The following is a 22210-nucleotide window of genomic DNA, read 5'->3' as shown; positions in this document are numbered from 1 at the left end:
AGGCGAGAAAAGACCAGGACAATCAGGGCCGGTCAAAAATAACATCAGGCAGGGCAGTGCGTGGTAGCTCCATTGTTGGCTATGGAAGCAGTGATCTAAAGAGAAACAATGTGGAGAAACGTGGGCCCGGTAAATCAACTAGGGGGGAGAAAGGGGACAAGGGGGGAGGTGAGAGGGGAGGGGAGTGTAAGTAGAAGTGACTTAACATTAGAGAATTCAGTGTTCATACCATTGGGTTATAAGCTGGCAATGGAGGAGGGCCAGGACAGTGAGGTCAGTGTGGGAGTGGGATGGGAGTTGAAAGGTTGATCCGCTCTCTCTACAACTTGCTGGTTCACTCATCCCTTCCCACCCAAACCACCGCCTTCCCAGGTACTTTCCCCTGCAACCGCAGGAGATGCAATGTCTGTCCTTACTCCATCCAGGGACCTTGACAGTCCTTTCTGGTTAGACAACAGTTCACACGCACCTCCTCTATCCTCATCTATTACATCCCATGTTCCTCATGTGGGCTCCTGAACATCAGCGAGACCAAGCGTATACTCAGCCACTGTTCTGCTGAGCACATGCACTCGTCCGACAAGGCCTACTAGATCCCCCGGTTGCCAAGAATTTCAACTCCCCTTCTCATTTCAGTCTGAGCAAGGGTTCCGACCCGAAATGTCACCCATCCTTTTTCTCCAGAGATGCTGCCTGATCTACTGAGTCACTCCAGCACATTGTGTCTATCTTGGGCATAAACCAGCATCTGCAGTTCCTAGTTTCTACACATTAGCAAAGACCTGTTTGAGATTGCAAAGCCAAGAATTCATTTGTACAGGTGTCAGAGGTGATGGGGAGAAGGCAGGAGAATGGGGTTGGGAGGGAGAGATAGATCAGCCATGATCGAATGGCAGAGTAGACTTGATGGGTCTACTCACTTATTTCGAGGAACACGTCTGCTCAGTCCACCTAAACCTACTTGATCTCCCGGTTGCTAAACACTTTAATTCCCTCTCCCATTCCCACACTGACCTTTCTGTCCTGGGCCCCCTCCATTGTCAGAGTGAGGCCCAGCGCAAATTGAGGAACAGCACCTCATATTTCGCTTGGGCATCTTACAACCCAACGGTATGAACATTGACTTCTAACTTCAAATAACCCTCACTTTCTCTCTCTCTCCATCCCTCCCCTTCCCAGTTTTCCGACCAGCCCTACCGTCTCTGACTACAGTTTATCTCTGTTTGCGTTGTTGTTACCTTCTCCCAGCTAACATTTTCCTTGATCTCCATTCCCTTTGTCCTGTTTTCACACCCGACACTTCCTTATCTATGTATCTCCCTCTCCCCTGACATCAGTCTGAAGAAGGGCCTCGACCTGAAACGTCACCCATTCCTTCTCAACAGAGATGCTGCCTGTCCCGCTGAGTTACTCCAGCATTTTGGGTCTATCCACAATTTCCCTTGTTATCCAAGTTTCCTTATGTTTTCCTGCCTTGCCCTTCACCCTGACAGGTACAAGCATGTTTTTAAACCTGATAGTTTAACCCATCTTTACAAAAGCAAACCAAAACGTGTGAATCAATGTTGTGGGAGGTAATATCTGAATACTATTTTGATAGTCTGAAGAAGGGTCTCGACCCGAAACGTCGCCCATTCCTTCTCTCCTGAGATGCTGCCTGACCTGCTGAGTTACTCCAGCCTTTTGTGAATAAATACCTTCGATTTGTACCAGCATCTGCAGTTATTTTCTTACATTGATAGTTATAGCAGTTGACAGAGTTAAACAATTGAAGCACTTGACTTACTCACAGCATAATTAGTAGTTGTACGAAGTTTCAAAACAATGGCATGCTACCCTGCTGTATTATAAAGTGACAACATTTAATTAGGAAAAATTCTGGATTATTTTGGTTGATTTTAATCCTTAACAATTATAAGAGCATGTGATTACATTTTGGCTCCTTGTTGTATCAGTCACACAGTAAGTGTTGGATTGCTCATAAATGAAGGTAATAATCTGCCTGGAGGAACAAGGGACTAAAAATGCTGCAATCTGCAAAACAAGCTGCTGGAAGAACTCAGTCGGTCAAGCAGCATCTGTGGGGGCAAAGTGATCGCTGATATTTTTGGTTAATAACCTGTCTGGTTAAAAACTGTAACGTCCAGGTTCAGGAAAAAGCTTCTTCCCTACAGCCATCAGGCTATTAAACACCACAACCTCAAATAAGCTCCGAACTACACAGACTATTATTGTTATTATTGCACTATTGTTTATATGTTTATTATGTGTGCGTACAGTATATATTCATGTGTGTGTGTGTGTGTGTATGCATATACATATGTCTGTATGTGTACACACACACACATACGTACATATAAAAAACAAACAAACAGTAATAGTGCAATAATAACAATAATAGTCTGTGTAGTTCAGAGCTCATTTGAAAGTTGCAGTGTTTAATAGCTTAAATTAGGCTATTAAACACTACAACTACCATATTTTATTTATCTCTCTATCTCTATTATCTCTATCTCTATCTCTATCTCTATCTCTATCTCTATCCCTTTCCCTCTCCATCTCCATCTCCCCCTCTCCCCCTCTCCCCTTCTCCCCCTCTCCCCCTCTCCCCCTCTCCCTCTCTCTCTCCCTTTATCTCTATCTATCTATACTTATCCACACTTAATTTATTTTTATTTATCTATTTATATATATTATATATTTATCTATTTATCTATTTATCTATTTATTTATCTATATATATCTATACACTATATATATCTATACACTCTATAAACACTCACCCTGAACTGTTTTTCTCATTTATTATATGGTTTACAGTGTACTATGTGTACATATTCTGTTGTGCTGTTGCAAGTAAGAATGTCATTGTTTTATCTGGGACACATGACAATAAAACACTCTTGACTCTCTTGACTCGGCATAAGGACAGAATACAGAAGTAAGGGAGGCAGTACAAATGAATGAGAGGGAAGGGTGTGGAGGAGGCGGTTAGGTGGTAGGTAGGGCCAGGTGTGGTGAGGGATAATGGGGAAATGGGGCCAGTTGTGTGTGTGTGTGTGAGAGAGAGAGAGAGAGAGAGAGAGAGAGAGAGAGAGAGAGAGAGAGAGAGAGAGAGAGAGAGAGAGAGAGAGAGAGAGAGAGAGAGAGAGAGAGAGAGAGAGAGAGAGAGAGAGAGAGAGAGAGAGAGAGAGAGAGAGAGAGAGAGAGAGAGAGAGAGAGAGAGAGAGAGAGAGAGGGAGAGAGAGAGAGAGAGAGAGATTGGTGGAAACAGCTAAGAGTGAAAATATAGGCAGATGGAACCAGGTGGGAAAGGGGGAGTGGAAGGGGAAAGGTAGAGACAGAGGCTGGAAGGTGTCAGATGGAAAGAAGGGTGATGCCAGGCAGCTGGAAATAGATGGGGGAGAGGAGAGGAAGGGCAGACCAAGCGAGAGGTAACCCAGGTGGATCCCTAATGCAGCTCAGAAGCAATAGAATGCAGATGCAAAACCAGTAAGTCTCTTTTTTCCCCTTATGAAGTACATGACCAAGCGCAGGCAGGTGGGACTGGTGTAGCTGGGACATGTTGTGGGCAAGTTGGGCCGAAGGGCCTGTTTCTACACTGATTCACTCTATGACTCGATGCACCTTCTCCATCATTATACCTTTGTGTTGGGCAAGAGCAGGACACCTGAGCTGTTCCTGGCCCAGAGGTCAGCAGCTCCCTGCCAACTCTCCCCACCACTGATCCCCCAATGAAAACTCAAACCAACCACATCACCATCTCTCGTGAAATGGCAGAGTCTAGGAATCGATCATCCAGGATGTCTGGATGGATCTGGAAATATGGTTCAGGTATGAGCACCACATCCTTCAGTGCATTGCATGTTTGTGATCGCTCAAATGCCTCAACATATAATAATTACACCTGATTTCACCAGCTCCTCTGGCTGGTTGTTCCACCTATTAACTACGCTGTGTAAAAACCAATACCTCAAATCCTCCTGCATAATCTCCACCGGACCATGTGGTCTGAGAGTTAGGAGCAGCAGTGAAGTGTTAGGATTAACATTATTCACAAAATGCTGGAGTAACTCAGCTGGTCAGGCAGCATCTCAGGAGAGAAGGAATGGGTGACGTTTTGGGTCGAGACCCTTCAGAAGGGCCTCGACCCGAAACGTCACCCATTCCTTCTCTCCTGAGATGCTGCCTGACCTGCTGAGTTACTCCAGCATTTTGTGAATAAATACCTTCGATTTGTACCAGCATCTGCAGTTATTTTCTTATAGGATTAACATTATGATAAGTTCGCAAGTTTATGGTATAGAAGCAGAATTAGGCCATTCGGCCCTTCAAGTCTACTCCACCATTCAATCATGGCTGATCTACCTTTCCCTCTCAACCCCATTCTCCTGCTCTCCCGTTAACTGATGACACCCTTACTAATTTAAAATATCAGACAATTTCAGCCTTAAAATTATCTATTGGCGGCCTCCACAGCCTTCTGTGGCAATGCATTCCACACATTCATCACCCTCTGACTAAAGAAATTCCCCCTCATTTCCTTCTTGAAAGAGCGTCCTTTATTTCTGAGGCTGTGACCTCTGGTCCTAGACTCTCCCACCGGTGGAAACATCTTCTCCACATCCACTCTATCCAGGCCTTTCGCTATTCGGCAAGTTTCAATGAGGTCCCCCTTCAACCCTCTCCTTCGACAAACACATCAAACACATCACAAAGACAGCCTTCTTCCACCTCAAAAACATTGCCCGTCTCCGTCCATCCCTCTCCTCCACAGCTGCAGAAACCCTCATCCACGCCTTCATCACCTCCCGTCTGGACTACTGCAACAGCCTCCTCTATGGCGCACCCTCAAAAATCATCAATAAACTTCAATACATCCAAAACTCCGCTGCCCGTCTACTCACCCACTCCCCGATCCGTGACCATATCACCCCCGTCCTTTATAAACTCCACTGGCTCCCCATCCCCCAGAGAATCCAGTACAAAATCCTCCTCATGACCTACAAAGCCCTCCATAACCTGGCCCCATCCTACCTGACCGACCTCCTCCACAAGCACACTTCCACCTGCACCTTCCGCTCTGCTGCTGCCAATCTCCTATCCCCCCACATCCGGACCAAACTCAGATCCTGGGGGGACAGGGCTTTCTCCATCGCTGCTCCCACCCTATGGAACTCACTACCCCAAACCGTCAGAGACTCCTCCACACTCACCACATTCAAAACATCACTGAAGTCTCACCTGTTCAGTACTGCCTTCAACCACTGAAGGTCACCTCACCTTCTGCCTCCTTTCTCTGTTCGTTTACTTATTTATCTATTTATTCACTTCCCTATGTTCTCTAAATCCCTGTAAAGCGTCTTTGAGTATATGAAAAGCGCTATATAAATGTAATGCATTATTATTATTATTATTATCCTTCGAAACTCCAGCGAGTACAGGCCCAGTGCCGACAAACGCTCATCATATGTTTACGCAAACAATCCTGGGATCATTCTTGTAAACCTCCTCTGGACCCTCTCCAATGCCAGCACGTCCTTCCTCAGATATGGGGCCCAAAACTGCTTACTGTACTCCAATTGCGGTCTGACCAATGTCTTATACAGCCTCAGCATTACATCCCTGTTTTTGTATTCTAGTCCTCTCGAAATAAATACTAGCATTCCATTTGCCATCGTTTCTACCGATTAGACGTGCAGATCAACTTTTTGGGAATCCTGCACCAGCACTCCCAAGTCCCTTTGCACCTCTAATTTCTGAATTTCTCTCCCCATTTTGAAAATAGTCTACGCCTTTATTCCTTCTACCAAAATGCATGACTGCACACTTTGCGACACTGTATTCCATCTGCCACTTCTCTGCCCACTCTCCCAACCTGTCCAAGTCCGTCTGCAGAGTCCCTGGTTTCAATGCACTACCTGCCCCTCCACCAATCTTCATATCATCTGCAAACTTCGCACAGAGTGACGAGTAGCGGCCCCAGCACCGACCCCTGCGGAACTTCGCTAGGCAGTGGCAGCCACTGGGAAAAGCTGCCTTTATTGCCACTCGTTGCCGGTCTAGAGTTTCCACTTTTCTGCTTCGCTCCCTTCTATAACAGCAGAGTTATATTTGCAATTTTACAATCGTCTGTAACCACTCCTGACTCCTCTGATTCTTGAAATATCACAATTAATGCCTCCACCATCTCTAAAGCCACCTCTCTCAGAACCCTCTATTAATTACACTGTGTAAAAAACCCATTCCAGTAAATCAGGTCCAAGTGGACATCCATCTTCAGATCTTTCTATTTCCCCTGATGATTACATGACCTGTAGGATATCTATCCTCTTCAAACAGTGAAGGCAAACTTAACTAACTCAGAACCAGGGGCCACAGTTTAATAATAAGGGGCAGGCCATTTAGAACGGAGATGAGGAAAAACTTTTTCAGTCAGAGAGTTGTGAATCTGTGGAATTCTCTGCCTCAGAAGGCAGTGGAGGCCAAGTCTCTGAATGCATTCAAGAGAGAGCTAGATAGAGCTCTTAAGGATAGCGGAGTCAGGGGGTATGGGGAGAAGCCAGGAACGGGGTACTGATTGAGAATGATCAGCCATGATCACATTGAATGGCAGTGCTGGCTCGAAGGGCCGAATGGCCTCCTCCTGCACTTATTGTCTATTGTCTATTGTCTATAAAGTAAGAAACATGAAAAAAGCTTTCTTGTTTAGGCAATGCTGAAGAAAAGCCTAAATGCCTTGAATGTCTCAAAATAATGCACAGCAAAAGCATGAAGCCAGATAAGTATTAAGATACATGCAAATTGTTTACCGAAAGTATTTCAAGAAATCAAGGTAATATTTTCCAGCAACACAAAAGAAAACACAGGCAGGAAGGATGGCCGGCACAGCGGCACAGCGGTAGAGTTGCTGCTTTACAGTGAACGCAGCGCCGGAGACCCGGGTTCCATCCTGACTACGGGTGCTGTCTGTACCGAGTTTTTAGCGTTCTCCCCATGACCTGCGTGGGTTTTCTCCGGGTGCTCCTTTTTTCTCCCTCACTCCAAAGACGTACAGGTTTGTAGGTTAATTGGCTTGGTGAATGTAAAAATTGTCCCTAGTGGATATAAGATAGTGTTAGTGTGCGGGGATCGCTGGTCGGCGCGGACCCGGTGGGCCGAAAGGGCCTGTTTCCACGCTGTATCTCGAAACTAAACTAAAATTACACATCAACTCGAAAGGGACTCAGTTCCTCTTAAGACGCTCATCTTTTGAGGTGGGCCACACAGACAGGAAGCCTCTAAAGGATGAAGAGAGTTTCCAGTTAATCTCAAAGAATACTTGAAAACTGAAGAAAACCATCAGTGTATCTTCAATGAGATGTGCAAAGCCAAGCACTTTGATTTTTTCCCTCCGTAACTCCCTGGTCCACTCGTCCCTTCCTACCCAAACCACCCCTCTCCCCGGGCACTTTCCCCTGCAACCGCAGGAGATGCAACACCTGTCCCTTTACCTCCCCCCTCAACTCCATCCAAGGACCCAAACAGTCTTTCCAGGTGAGACAGAGGTTCACCTGCACCTCCTCCAACCTCATCTATTGCATCCGCTGCTCCAGACGTCAACTTATTTACATCGGCAAAACCAAGCGCAGGCTTCGCTCAATACCCGCGCTCGGTCCGCGTTGGCCAAACTGATCTCCCGGTGGTTGAGCACTTCAACTCCCCCTCCCATTCCCAGTCTGACCTTTCTGTCACGGGCCTCCTCCAGTGCCATAGTGAGGCCCACCGGAAATTGGAGGAACAGCATCTCATATTTCGCCTGGGCAGCTTGCAGCCCAGCGGTATGAACATTGACTTCTCCAACTTTAGATAGTTCCTCTGTCCCTCCCGTCCCCTCCTCCTTCCCAGATCTCCCTCTATCTTCCTGTCTCCACCTATATCCTTCCTTTGTCCCGCCCCCCTGACATCTGTCTGAAGAAGGGTCTCGACCCGAAACGTCACCCATTCCTTCTCTCCTTAGATGCTGCCTGACCTGCTGAGTTACTCCAGCATTTTGTGAATAAATACCTTTGATTTTTGAGTGGCTGGGTTGCAACATGAATGCCCATGTGTGACAACGCACACCACTAAATTCAAGGACAGTTTCTTCCCAGCAGTTATCAGGCAACTGAACCATCCTACCACAACCAGAGAGCAGTGCTGACCTACTGTCTACCTCATTGGTGACCCTCGGACTATCCTGGATCGGCTTTACGTTGCACTAGACATTGTTTAGTTTAGTTTAGTTTAGAGATACAGCGCGGAAACAGGCCCTTTCGTCCCACCGTGTCCGCATCAACCAGCGATCCCCATACATTAACACTATCCTACACACACTAGGGACAATTTTTACATTTGCCCAGCCCATTAACCTACAAACCTGTACGTCTTTGGAGTGTGGGAGGAAACCGAAGATCTCGGAGAAAACCCACGCCGGTCACGGGGAGAACGTACAAACTCCGTACAGACGGCGCCCGTAGTCGGGATGGAACCCAGGTCTCCGGCGCTGCATTCGTTGTAAGGCAGCAACTCTACCGCTGCGCCACCGTGCCGCCCGTTCCCTTACCTTGGATCTATACGCTGTAAATTATAATTGTAATTGTAATTAATTTATTAGCCAAGTATGTAAAAACATACAAGGAATTTGATTTGCCACACAGTCATACCAGAAAAGCAGCAAGACACACAACTCCATAAAAATTAACATGAACGTCCACCACAGCGCACTGTGATGGAAGGCAATAACGTATTATCTCCCTCCTTTTCTCCCGCGGTCGGGGCCGTCAAACCACCCGCAGTCGGGGCGATCGAAGCACTCGCAGCCGGCGTTCAAAGCCCCCGCGTCAGGGCGATCGAAGCTCCTGCGATCGGGGCGGTCGAAGCTCCTGCGGTTGGAGCTCCCAAGGTCGATCCCTAACCAAGTGACCGCCAGCTCCACCATGTTGAGTCCGCAGGGTCCCGCGGTTGCAGCCACCGAGGTCGATCCCCGACAGGGACCGGCAGCTCCACAATGTTAGGCCGCAACGCGGACTGAGATACGACACGGAAAAAGTCGCATCTCCGTCGAGGAAAGAGATTAAAAAAGTTTCCCCCAACCACTCCCCCCACATAATACAAAACTAAAGATACACTAAAACATACATTTAACAACAGACTAAACACAACAAAAGAAGAAAAGAACGAGACAGACCATTGGTGAGGCTGCCATCGTACGGCGCCACATGGTGGGATTGATTGTAATCACGTATTGTCTTTCTGCTGACAGGTTAGCACGCAACAAAAGCTTTTCACAGTACCTCAGTACACGTGACAATAAACTGAACTAAAGTATCTACTTTGGCCTGTAATTAATCTTATAAAGTGGATGTAAATATTTGTAGTTTCTGATTTTATGTTGTTTTGCAATCTGCAAACTTTGATGATATAATTATTGCTGGTTATTATATTGCTTAATTAACTAGATTGGCTCTAATGGTGGTGTCAATCTAAGTATTACCTTGGAATTGTGTTGGCAACTAGTTTGGAAAGCCCAGTAGTGGGATATACATTAAGAGACGTAAACACTTTGTCAGCTAAAAATGTTTGCATTACACCCGTTCACTTATCATTGAAAGTGGCATTCTCAAGATAGTCACAACAAGCTGGAGTAACTCAGCAGGTCAGACAGCATCTCGGGAGAAAAGGAGTAGGTGAAGTTTCGGGTCAAGCCTGGGGAAGGGTCTCGACCCGAAATGTCACCTACTCCTTTTCTCCAGAGATGCTGCCTGTCCCGCGGAGTTACTCCAGCTTTTTGTGTCTATCTTCAGTTTGAACCAGCATCTGCAGTTCCTACCTACATACTCTTAAGATGGTCATGGATTTCTTGGCCACTCTTGATTGCCTACCAGAGTAGCAGAGGCAAACCATGCAAAAGATGTAGTCCACGGAGCTCAGAGGACCATCGGAACACAGCTACCAGCCTTGGAGGGCATCTACAACACACGATGCCTCAGAAAAGCCACCAGCATCCACAAAGACTCTTCACACCCCTGCAACAGTCTGTTCGAACTCCTTCCATCGGGCAGACGATACAAGGCCTTCTACGCACGCACCTCCAGGCTCAGGAACAGCTTCATCCCCAGGGCCACAGCTGCTATGAACCGGTCCTGCTGAGCCGGATGGTCACATCGCACAGTGAACCGGCACAGATCTACTTGCACTTTATTCTGTTTTAAAACTGTTCCAATTTGTTTCATTGGGTTGTTTAAATGAATACCGACTAGCTAATTAATTTATTGCATCGTATGGGAGGCGCATTCCCAATCTCGTTGTACCCTGTACAATGACAATAAAGATATATTGTATTGTATTGTATGGTATAGGTGCCCATGAATTCTGATAGCCAATGCCCCGTGAGTATTTGACTGATTGAGGAACGAGTTCCATGAAAAGTACATAGATTAATGGTTTTCCATGACTTTGTTGCTAAATCTAGGTGAAGCTGATTCCTCCTGCTCCAAATGACGACCTGTCCACCTTGAGTGAATTGACAGATAGAAGTCTCCTCTATGAAATTCAGAAGCGGTTCAGCAATAATCAGATCTATGTAAGTTAAAACATCTTTGTTATCTGGAATTTAGTGATAGTAAATAAATATTTTATTTCTAACTGCACAGCTGCAGCACATCACAAACTGTGTTACACTAATGGAATATCTTTGAAGTTTGCTGCAATTCGAGAAGCATCTATATACTAAAACTCTGGTTTGTTTGTTTGTTTGTTTGTTCCTGAACTACAGCCAAAACGGTACACGATAGCGCGACAATTTTAGCCCCACCTTACTCACCGTCGTCCCTTTGGTGCTAATGGAAGAAGTTTCATTGCAATCGGTGTTATGTTTTTAAAGTTATTCACATTTTAAAGTTCAAATCTATCTCGTAGGGATGGAGAGGGGAGGGAGGTAGGGAGGGAGGGGGGGAGAGAGAGAGGAGGGGAGGAGGGAGGATAAGGGGGGTTGAGGGGGGTGGAGGGGAATGGGGGAAGGGAAGGGGAGGGGGAGGAGAGGAAGAGGGGAGGAGAAGGAGGGAGGGGATGGGGGAAGGGAGGGGGAGGGGGCGAGGGGGGGAAGGGAGGGGGGGGGGAGGAGAGGGTGTTGCACAAATGCAGGAGAGGTTTGGGCCCAACGGGTCCACTTGGTCTAGTTGCAACTAATTTGGCACATTGAAAGGTCATATAAATACTAATAGCCTTAATATGTGATTAAAGGTGAGGGATAAAATTGCCAGCATATCAGGATTAATCTCCGAGAGAGAATAATAGATGGTTTACATTCACTCGGGACCAAAGTGTAGCATTGTGTGATGTTTCATTGAAAAAATTATTTCTGACCTGGAAAATAAGCCTAGATTTCTGTATTCGTCTGTGTTCATCTTTGGAGTGGGACTTGAACCCACAACATAGAAACATACAAACATAGAAAATAGGTGCAGGAGGAGGCCATTCGGCCCTTCGAGCCAGCACCGCCATTCATTGTGATCATGGCTGATTGCCCCCAATCAGTAACCCGTGCCTGCCTTCTCCCCATATCCCTTGATTCCACTAGCCCCCATGATATGGAAGGTGATAAAGAAATGTTCAGTGGACAGGATAGGCAGGGGCATAGCATGGAGTGGAGAAGGACTGTTGGATTGAATTACAATAGACAATAGACAATAGGTGCAGGAGTAGGCCATTCGGCCCTTCGAGCCAGCACCGCCATTCAATGTGATCATGGCTGATCATTCTCAATCAGTACCCCGTTCCTGCCTTCTCCCCATACCCTCTGACTCCGCTATCCTTAAGAGCTCTATCTAGCTCTCTCTTGAATGCATTCAGAGAATTGGCCTCCACTGCCTTCTGAGGCAGAGAATTCCACAGATTCACAACTCTCTGACTGAAAAAGTTTTTCCTCATCTCAGTTCTAAATGGCCTACCCCTTATTCTTAAACTGTGGCCCCATGTTCTGGACTCCCCCAACATTGGGAACATGTTTCCTGCCTCTAACGTGTCCAACCCCTTAATAATCTTATACGTTTCGATAAGTTCCCAATGTTGGGCGAGTCCAGAACCAGGGGCCACAGTCTCAGAATAAAGGGGAGGCCATTTAAAACAGGTGAGAAAAAACGTTTTCACCCAGAGAGTTGTGAATTTGTGGAATTCTCTGCCACGGAGGGCAGTGGAGGCCAATTCACTGGATGAATTTAAGAGAGAGTTAGATAGAGCTCTAGGGGTTAGTGGAATCAAGGGATATGGGGAGAAGGCAGGCACGGGTTACTAATTGTGGACGATCAGCCATGATCACATTGAATGGCGGTGCTGGCTCGAAGGGCCTAATGGCCTCCTCCTGCACCTATTGTCTATGTTTCTATGTTTGGTGCAGGAAGGATTTGACTGGAAGGAGCCCTCTCATGGCCAGCCAGACGCAGTCTTGGTGCTTATTGGTGAGTTCTGGAGATGAGGCGTTTTGCCAGACAAGCTGGGAGTCTCCTCAGGCAACTGATGATGGAGGATGCCATTCACCCCACTGAGTCTACGACTGTGCCTGGCTCAAGCCAATTTCCCCAGCTACAACCTGTTAAAACATAAGAGTGAGTGGCACAGTGGTGCAGCAGGTAAAGCTACTCAGAGCATTTGATCACCCAGGTACAATCATGGCTTCTCGAGCTGCCTGGGTGGTGTCCACATGTTCTCCCTGAGGCCGTGTGGGTTTCCTCCAGGCACTCCTGCCTCCTCCCACTTCCCAAGATGCGTGGGATTAAGGTAAAGGTCACGGGAAGGCCTGACTCCGTGGGAGCCGAGGATGGAAGGAGTGGGACTGACTGGCTGCGGGCGGGAGGGAGGGAGGGAGCGCAAGGCCTCGACAGGGGAGCAGGCCGCTGGAGGCCCTGCAGCAGCCTGAGGCCCGGCTGGACCGGGCGCCGCACTAAGAGGCCGGGCACGTGGACCGCACGTGGCCTACAGCGGTGGAACAGCGGCAGAGGACACCGCGGCTATGCTTGGCCAGGCCCACCCTGCAACGTCGCCATGGCAACGGGCCTTCATGGTCAGGTCACGATCCCTGCACTTACAACAACTGGGACTTGAGAATGGCCCCAAGCTGGTGAATCTGTACACTGTCTCAGTGTACGACCGCTGTACACTTGTACTGTGTCTGACAAGCGTACCTAAGATGGATCTGAGTGCTTATGTATAGTGATACTTGTACTGAACTTAGTTTAGTTTAGTTTAGAGATACAGCACGGAAACAGGTCCTTCGGCCCACCGTGTCCGCGCCGCCCAGCGATCCCCGCACATTAACACTATCCCACACACACTAGGGACAATTTTTACATTTACCAAGCCAATTAACCTACAAACCTGCACGTCTTTGGAGTGTGGGAGGAAACCGAAGATCTCGGAGAAAACCCACGCAGGTCACGGGGAGAACGTACAAACTCCACACAGACAACACCCGTAGACAGGATCGAACCCGGGTCTCCGGCGCTGCATTCGCTGTAAGGCAGCAACTCTACCGCTGCGCCACCGTGCCGCCCTTGGTGGTGCTTGGTGCCCACATGCTTTAGCTCAACACACAGTGCAATTCAGCCAGTCAGCCTCTGCTTCCGGGAGTTTCATTTGATTCAAGGGAATGCATGGAGCCAGTCAGCTCCTCCAGGGTCAGCGGTTATCCCAGACTCTGCCGCTTGCTGTCCTCCAAGAGCTCCATGTTGGAGGACAGGGTGTTTTGGGAGTCTTGGCTGTCCATGGCCTTTCACTCATAGAGCCAGTTCTCACTTAAAGTGTAATGGCAACTTCAGTCTTTTCCAGTAAACTCTTTTCTAATTGCCATTACTGCACAGGGAGTCAGAGTGATCTTGACGCAAATCCAACAGAGAGATCTTCAAGACCTTTTTTTCAGTTTAATTAGTTGTTTATTGAAGTAGTTGTACAAACAAGGAGATGAACATACCAGGCTGTACTTATTTCAAATACAAGTCATAGCTGGCTGCTCTGTTCCCCCCATCTGCTCACAGCTCTCGTTGCAGGTCTGGTAAGAACTGTATGCTCTCCTGGCTCCCCGTGTCCACAGATATACCCCTTAATTCTGTCTCCTCCCAGTACGTTAGGTCCATCTATATATATATTCATCTAACGACAGCCCCCAAAATAATACGGCAAGATATATCTAGACAAAATAATATCATCTGCTAACAGCAGCCAGTCCAAACACAAATGGCTCCCACAGACATTGACAGCCGACATTTCAGGTCGGGACACAACATCTTTAAATCATACTCTTCTGCCTGTAATGCCATTTATCCATGTTCTCCAGTGGTCCAGGCTGACGTGCTGAGTTCCTCCAGCACTTTGTATCTTTTTTTATAAACCTGCATTTCATGCAGCAAGCATTCTTCATTTGTTGCCTGAAATTTGTGCATGGGTTCTCCTGATTAGTTCAGTTTAGTTCAGTCTAGTTCATTGTCACGTGTGCCGAGGTGCAGCCTAAAACTTTTGTGGTGTGTTAACCAGTCAGCGGAAAGGCGATACATGATTGCGTACAATATTAATGGCTCATAACCCTTTCATTCAGTTTCTTATAATTCATACCTTCTAGGAGCAAAATAAGGCCATTTGGCCCAACAAGTCTACTCCGCCATCGTTCTAATGAATGCAGTGAGTGGGTGCTCTTGTGGGGCTGTTAGGAAAGCTCTGGATGCAGGAACTCACAGGGGCCCAAGAGCCTTTCACTTCCACCATCAATGAACTATCTGGATAGCCCGTGGGTGTGGGACTTCTGTCAACCAACTGTCGCTATCAACATCTAGAGAAACCACCTCCACCCTGACCTTCAGGATGACCATTCAGGAGAGTTAGTTGTCTGGCAATGCTAATCTTTAGCTGAGGTAATGGCAAGCTGTCGTGAGAATCTTCTAAAATGCATCTCTACTTTCCCCATGAGGTCCAACGAGTTTGGTATCGGTATAATGGACTGTAATTTAGAGCAGAGAATAGAACCACTGCTGGAATCCAGCCCTAAAGTGAACGGACTTTAACTGTATCCCATGATGCTAGATAATTGTGTTTACTCTAATGGCATCAATTTTTAATTTTTTTAATGTCCTTCGGGATCCTATACCGCATTACTAAATGCAGCCAAGAACCTAATATTTATTTTTTTACAGACACAACGTCTTATTTCAAATGGCCTTACAGACACAAGGACTTCCTTCACAAATGCCTTCATTGTCTCCAGTCATTAAGCTGTGACTTTTTATTTGCAGACACACATCGGACATATTTTGCTGCTGGTAAATCCATACAAGGACCTCCCAATCTATTCGACCATAGTAAGTATCGTTTTCGTACTTAAATTAGTTAGGAACCGCACTTCCTAACTGGAATTTAGAAGGATGAGAGGGGATCTTATCGAAACGTATAAGATTATTAAGGGGTTGGACACGTTAGAGGCAGGAAACATGTTCCCAATGTTGGGGGAGTCCAGGAACCAGGGGCCACAGTTTTAGAATAAGGGGTAGGCCATTTAGAACTGAGATGAGGAAAAACCTTTTTCAGTCAGAGAGTTGTAAATCTGTGGAATTCACTGCCTCAGAAGGCAGTGGAGGCCAATTTTCTGAATGCATTCAAGAGAGAGCTAGATAGAGCTCTTAAGGATGGCGGAGTCAGAGGGTATGGGGAGAAGGCAGGAACGGGGTACTGATTGAGAATGATCAGCCATGATCACATTGAATGGCGGTGCTGGCTCGAAGGGCCGAATGGCCTACTCCTGCACCTATTGCCTATTGTCTATGTCTAACCATTTGGACAGTACACGATTTGGGCCATTCTCTGCAGAATCAATCGAGGTGCCTGACATCATCAGCAATGTAGATAAGGTGGACGATCACAATCTTTTTCCAGGCGTCGGGGAGTCCAAAGCTAGAGGGTGCAGGTTTGAGGTGGTAGGGAAGAAGGCATCTGAAAGGCAAGACTTTCACACTGAGGGTGGTGGTTATATGGAAAGAGCTGCCAGCAGATGCTGTAGAGTTATAATTATAAGGGGTATAATTACAGCATTTAAAGGACATTTGGACAGGATAGAAAAGGTTAAAAGAAATATGGGCTGAGTGCAGGCAAATTGGAGTAGCTTAGATAGAGGATAGACACAAATAGGAGATAGCCGCAGCGGTAGAGTTGCTGCCTTACAGCGCTTACAGCGCCGGAGACTCGGGTTCGATCCCGACTACGGGTGCCGTCTGTACGGAGTTTGTACGTTCTCCCCGTGACCTGCGCGGGTTTTCTCCGAGATCTTCGGTTTCCTCCCACGCTCCAAAGACGTACAGGTTTGCAGGTTCATCGGCTTGGTGAATGTAAAATTTGTCCCTAGTGGGTGTAGGATAGTGTTAATGTGCGGGGATCGCTGGGCGGCGCGGACCTAGTGGGCCGAAGGGGCTGTTTCCGCGCTGTATCTCTAAATCTAAAAAAACCCTAAAATGCTGGAGTAACTCATCTCTGGAGAGAAGGAATATGTGATGAAAGAATCTGATCGGCATAGATGATAGAGGTTGAAGGGCCCGTTTCTGTGCTGTTAGACTCTGATTCTGTACCTCTGCTTCCCGACTTGTTGTTCTCAGATTTCTTTATCAGGGCGATGTTTAGTTTAGTGATACAGCGCGGAAGCAATGTGTTGAATTGCTTCCAAGGAATGAAGGAGCAGTACAGAGTTAGAAACATAGAAACATAGAAAATAGGTGCAGGAGCAGGCCATTCGGCCCTTCGAGCCAGCACCGCCATTCAATATGATCACGGCTGATCATCCAAAATCAGTGCCCCGTTCCTGCTTTTTCCCCATATCCCTTGATTCCTTTAGCCCTAAGAGCTAAATCTAACTCTTAGATATATAAGAAGATAACTGCAGATCAAAGGTATTTATTCACAAAATGCTGGAGTAACTCAGCAGGTCAGGCAGCATCTCGGGAGAGAAGGAATGGGTGACGTTTCGGGTCGAGACCCTTCTTCAGACTGATGTCAGGGGGGCGGGACAAAGGAAAGATATAGGTGGAGACAGGAAGATAGAGGGAGATCTGGGAAGGAGGAGGGGAAGAGAGGGACAGAGGAACTATCTAAAGTTGGAGAAGTCGATGTTCATCCCACTGGGCTGCAAACTGCCCAGGCGAAATATGAGGTGCTGTTCCTCCAATTTCCGGTGGGCCTCACTATGGCACTGGAGGGCCAAACTCTTAGATGCTGGTTTAAACTGAAGACAGACACAAAATGCTGGAGTAACTCAGCGGGATAGGCAGCATCTCCGGAGAGAAGGGATGGGTGATGTTTCAGGTCGAGACCCTTCTTCAGACTAGACTAAACCTAACTAAACTGAACAAAACCTGTGGTGCATCCTATTTGTTAGGCTCCACAGGAAACCTGATTTAAGAATATGATGAATTTGCCCTTGATGCTTGCTCTGCAGTTCCTCCACAAATTATTTTCTTTTTCAGGTCACGCAGATTTATCGCAGTAATACTGGAAAGTTATGTTCATCACTGCCACCCCATATATTCTCAAGCACTGAAAGAGCCCTTCATTTGATGTGGCAGGAGCAAAAGTCACAATGCTTCATCCTAAGGTACACTTTTAAAACTTCCACTGATTCAGTTGGTGACAAAGCATCCTATATAGCAAAAAAACTAACATGAATTATCTTCTGTTTTTCATTACTCTTTTGAGTCATTTTCTTCTTCCTAGCCCTTATCTAAAAAAAATATGTATTGTTAATTAAAATAATGGTCCGTTCTTGATTAGTACGGGTTTAGTTCAGTTTAGATTTAGAGATACAGCACGGAAACAGGCCCATCGGACCACCGGGTCCGTGCCGACCAGCGATCCCCGCACATTAACACTATCCTACACCCACTAGGGACAATTTTTACATTTACCAAGCCAATTAACCTACATACCTGTTCGTCTTTGGAATGTGGGAGGAAACCGAAGATCTCGGAGGAAACCCACGCAGGTCACGGGGAGAACGTACAAACTCCGTGCAGACGGCGCCCGTAGTCGGGATCGAACCCGGGTCTCCGGCGCTGCATTCGCTGTAAGGCAGCAACTCTACCGCTGCGCCACCGTGACTGCCCAAGAGGTGTCAGGGGTTATGGGGAGAAGGCAGGAGGATGGGGTTGAGAGGGTGAGATAGATCAGCCATGATTGAATGGCAGCTTCGACTTGATGGGCCGAATGGACTAATTCTACTCCTATCCCTTATGGCCTTATGACCTTATGTATTCATTTATCAGTCTTTAAATGTAAGTGTATTAAATTGTGGGAATGAGATGAAAATAGCTAATGAATAGGGTGAATTAAAGAATGAATTGCAGATGTATTATAAAGAGCAAGAGGCAGTGAGCTGGATATCAATGACCTGTTTCCTTTATCATTGTCACTTTTCTGCATATCTTTTATTCATTTGAAGGCAGGAGAATGGGGTTAGGAGGGAGAGATCCAGTATATCAGCCAGCGCAGTCAATATAGCTGAGAGGCCTGGAGCATGACATTTGATGTTGGTGTACAATGAGTAGGGATTAGTGAGCAGTTTAGTTTCGAGATACAGTGCGGAAACAGGCCCTTCAGCCCACCGAGTCCGCACCGACCAGCGATCCCCGCACATTAACACGCCTACACACACTGCGGACAATTTACATTTATACCAAGTATACAAACCCAAGCCAATTAACCTACAAACCTGCACGTCTTTGGAGTGTGGGAGGAAACCGAAGATCTAGGAGAAAACCCACGCAGGTCACGGGAAGAACGTACAAACTCCGTACAGACAGCGCCCGTAGTCAGGATCGACCATGGGTCTCTGCTCTAGAGTTGCTGCCTTACAGCGCTTGCAGCGCCAGAGACCCAGGGTCGATCGTGACTACGCTGTCAATCCTGACTGCGCTGGCTGATCTACTGGATCTCTCCCTCCTAACCCCATTCTCCTGCCTCCAAATGAATAAAAGATATGCAGAAAAGTAACAATGATAAAGGAAACAGGTCATTGGTACCTGTTACCTTAGTTTACCTTGGAATCACATTGGGCACTGACATTGTGGGCCATAGGATCTGTTCCTGTGCTGTACTGGTTTATGTTCTATGTTCTGTGTAGAGGTTGGTTGCTTTTTTGGCCACTGTAAATTACCCTGGTGCATAGATAAGTGGTAGAACCTGCCAGAGATGGACGAGGGGAGGGGTTGCAGTTGATGGGAATGTGGGGAGAATAAAATGAGATGAATGTATATGAATACTTGATGTCCGCCACAGACTCAGCAGACCGTAGAGCCTCTCTTTACGTGGTCTACTGGTTATGGAAGGGAAACCCTATTTACGAAGCTATTGGGAACTTTTAAGAATACAACTTGTAGAATAGATAAGTGCATCTGTGAATGTGGTGTATGTGGGGAGAGAGGTAATATGGTATTGAGATTACCCAGGCATATTTGTGTTGAGTGATAGAGCAAGCTGGAAGGGCTGAATGGCCTCTTCCTCTTTCTGCTGTTTACGGGAGCATGTCCCTTTCTCTGCATAGAAAAGTATCTCATAACTTCATGCCTCAAGGGTTAATCTGCATCTGTGGAAAGATAAAACTTTCAAGTCAAAGACTCTTTGTTTTAGTTTAGTTTAGTTTAGTTTAGAGATACAGCACGGAAACAGGCCCTTCAGCCCACCGAGTCCGCGCCAACCAGCGATCCCCGCACACTAGCACTATCCCACACACACTAGGAACAATTTACAATTATACCAAGCCAATTAACCTACAAACCTGTACGTCTTTGGAGTGCGGGAATACATTTTTAATTCTAAAAAAATAAAAATACCAAAGGATTGCAGGAAGAGACACAATGTTATATTTATTTTGAAGAGTTTTTGCTGTGGGAAAAGTGAATGTTTAAGAACCTTTTGGGATCACCCACAAAGATTTGAACATGTCAGCTCTGGCAGTTTCTTGTATCTGAGAGCTGGAATGAAATCTAAAGCGAAAGGCTTCTCTTGTGTAATTTGTGCAAGTATTATGACTGAAGTAACATTCAGAGAGAGCCATAGAGTGATACAGTGTGGAAACAGGCCCTTTGGCCCAACTTGCCCACACGGGCCAACATGTCCCAGCTACACCAGTCCCACCTGCCCATGTTAGGTCCATATCCCTATAAACCTGTCCTATCCATGTATCTGTCTAACTGTTTCTTAAATGTTGGGATAGTCCCTGCCTCAACTACCTCCTCTGGCAGCTTGTTCCATACACCCACCACCCTTTGCGTGGAAAATGTTACACCTAAGATTCCTACTAAATCTTTTCCCCTTCACCTTAAACCTATGTCCTCTGGTTTTCGATTCACCTTCTCTGGGCAAGAGACGCTGTGCATCTACCGATCTATTCCACTCATGATTTTATACACCTCCATAAGATTATTCCTCATCCTCCTGCGCTCCAAGGAATGGAGTCCCAGCCTACTCAACCTCTCCCTGTAGCTCAGACAACTTACCACGTCGAGGCTTGTGCGTACATGAAGTAGCTGTCAGGAATGAACCCTGGTCTTGTACTCGCTGGAATTTAGAAGATTGAGGGGGGATCTTATAGAAACTTACAAAATTCTTAAGGGGTTGGACAGGCTAGATGCAGGAAGATTGTTCCCGATGTTGGGGAAGTCCAGAACAAGGGGTCACAGTTTAAGGATAAGGGGGAAGTCTTTTAGGACCGAGATGAGAAAACATTTCTTTTTCACACAGAGAGTGGTGAATCTGTGGAATTCTCTGCCACAGAAGGTAGTTGAGGCCAGTTCATTGGCTATATTTAAGAGGGTTAGATGTGGCCCTTGTGGCTCAAGGGATCAGGGGGTATGGAGAGACGGCAGGTACGGAATACTGAGTTGGATGATCAGCCATGATCATATTGAATGGCGGTGCAGGCTCGAAGGGCTGAATGGCCTACTCCTGCACCTATTTTCTATGTTTCTATGTTTCTATGTCTCCGGCGTTGTAAGGCAGCAACTCTACCGCTGCGCCACCGTGCCGCACATAGTGCTGTTGACAAGATCCCACAAGGTCTGCAGTACCCGGGTGCCATTTCAGCTGAGATAGACACAAAAAGCTGGAGTAACTCAGCGGGCCAGGCAGCATCTCTGGAGAGAGGGAATAGGTGACGTTTCGGGTCGAGACCCTCCTTCAGACTCAGCTTGATGGGTCTTTTCTCTATGTCTCTTGCTGAACTATTGAGAGCCTCGGTGTGTTTTCTGTTACAGTGGCGAGAGTGGATCAGGGAAGACAGAAGTCTGCAAACACATTGTAAAGCATCTGACCCGTCGAGCTGCAGCAACCGAGTGTATGTTTGAAACAAAGTTTAACCATGTAAGTAGTGAAACACCCCCTTGCAACATGGTGACAATCCCGGAATTGTTGTCTTCCACTTAAAACAACTGGACGCACATTTTCACTCTTGCCAAATGTCAACCACCAGTCCTGCCATTTTAGTATGACTAAATCTTGTGGGTCCAATGAGCATAATTTCAGTGTTCTGGCCATTCATCCACACAAAGTGCACTTTGGAAGGGCTTGTCTGCATTACCCGCAAGGTCATTGTGTCATAATTGACTAACAGCTTCTTTCAAGCTTCTCCCTTTATGTCTTTTATGACTCAACCCTTGCATGTTGTTTTCTAACGTGTAATTAATTGGGCGGACTGGAAAACATCAATAGTGTTTGTGGAAAGATTGGGCTCAATGTTGACCATATTGAGTGAACTGCCTCATAAGGTCAAGATCATAAGTGATAGGAGCAGAATTAGGCCATTCAGCCCCATCAGGTCTACTCTGCCATTCAATCATGGCTGATCTATCTCTCCTCCTAACCCCATTCTCCCGCCTTCTCCCCATAACCCCTGACACCCACACTGATCTCCAAAGACGTACAGGTATGTAGGTTAATTGACTGGGTAAATGTAAAAATTGTCCCTAGTGTGTGTAGGATAGTGTTAATGTACGGGGATCGCTGGGCGGCGCGGACTCGGTGGGCCGAAAAGGCCTGTTTCCGCGCTGTATCTGAAATATGAAAAATAATATGATCAAGAATTTCCTCGCTTCAATGTTCTTCAGGAAGTCAACTCTTGGGAAAGGCATTAGGTTTGTTGAGGCCAGGCCTTATTGATGTTAATGATGTTATT

General features: G+C 46.6%; 1 protein-coding gene across 1 annotated transcript in view; it reads left to right on the top strand.

Annotated features, from left to right (window-relative positions):
- Positions 1 to 22210, top strand: part of myo16 (myosin XVI) — a 249127-nt gene that overhangs the window by 114127 nt on the left and 112790 nt on the right. The window contains exons 11-14 of the mRNA XM_078402895.1: positions 10493 to 10603; positions 15297 to 15362; positions 17511 to 17638; positions 21294 to 21399. Of these exons, the coding sequence (XP_078259021.1) occupies positions 10493 to 10603; positions 15297 to 15362; positions 17511 to 17638; positions 21294 to 21399 (411 nt within the window). The remainder of the gene's footprint in view (positions 1 to 10492; positions 10604 to 15296; positions 15363 to 17510; positions 17639 to 21293; positions 21400 to 22210) is intronic.

This window comes from Rhinoraja longicauda, chromosome 7, assembly GCF_053455715.1.
Source record: "Rhinoraja longicauda isolate Sanriku21f chromosome 7, sRhiLon1.1, whole genome shotgun sequence".
Classification (NCBI taxonomy): Eukaryota; Metazoa; Chordata; class Chondrichthyes; order Rajiformes; family Arhynchobatidae; genus Rhinoraja; species Rhinoraja longicauda.
Note: the sequence above shows the minus strand (reverse complement) of the source record. Positions and strands in the feature narration are given on the sequence as shown.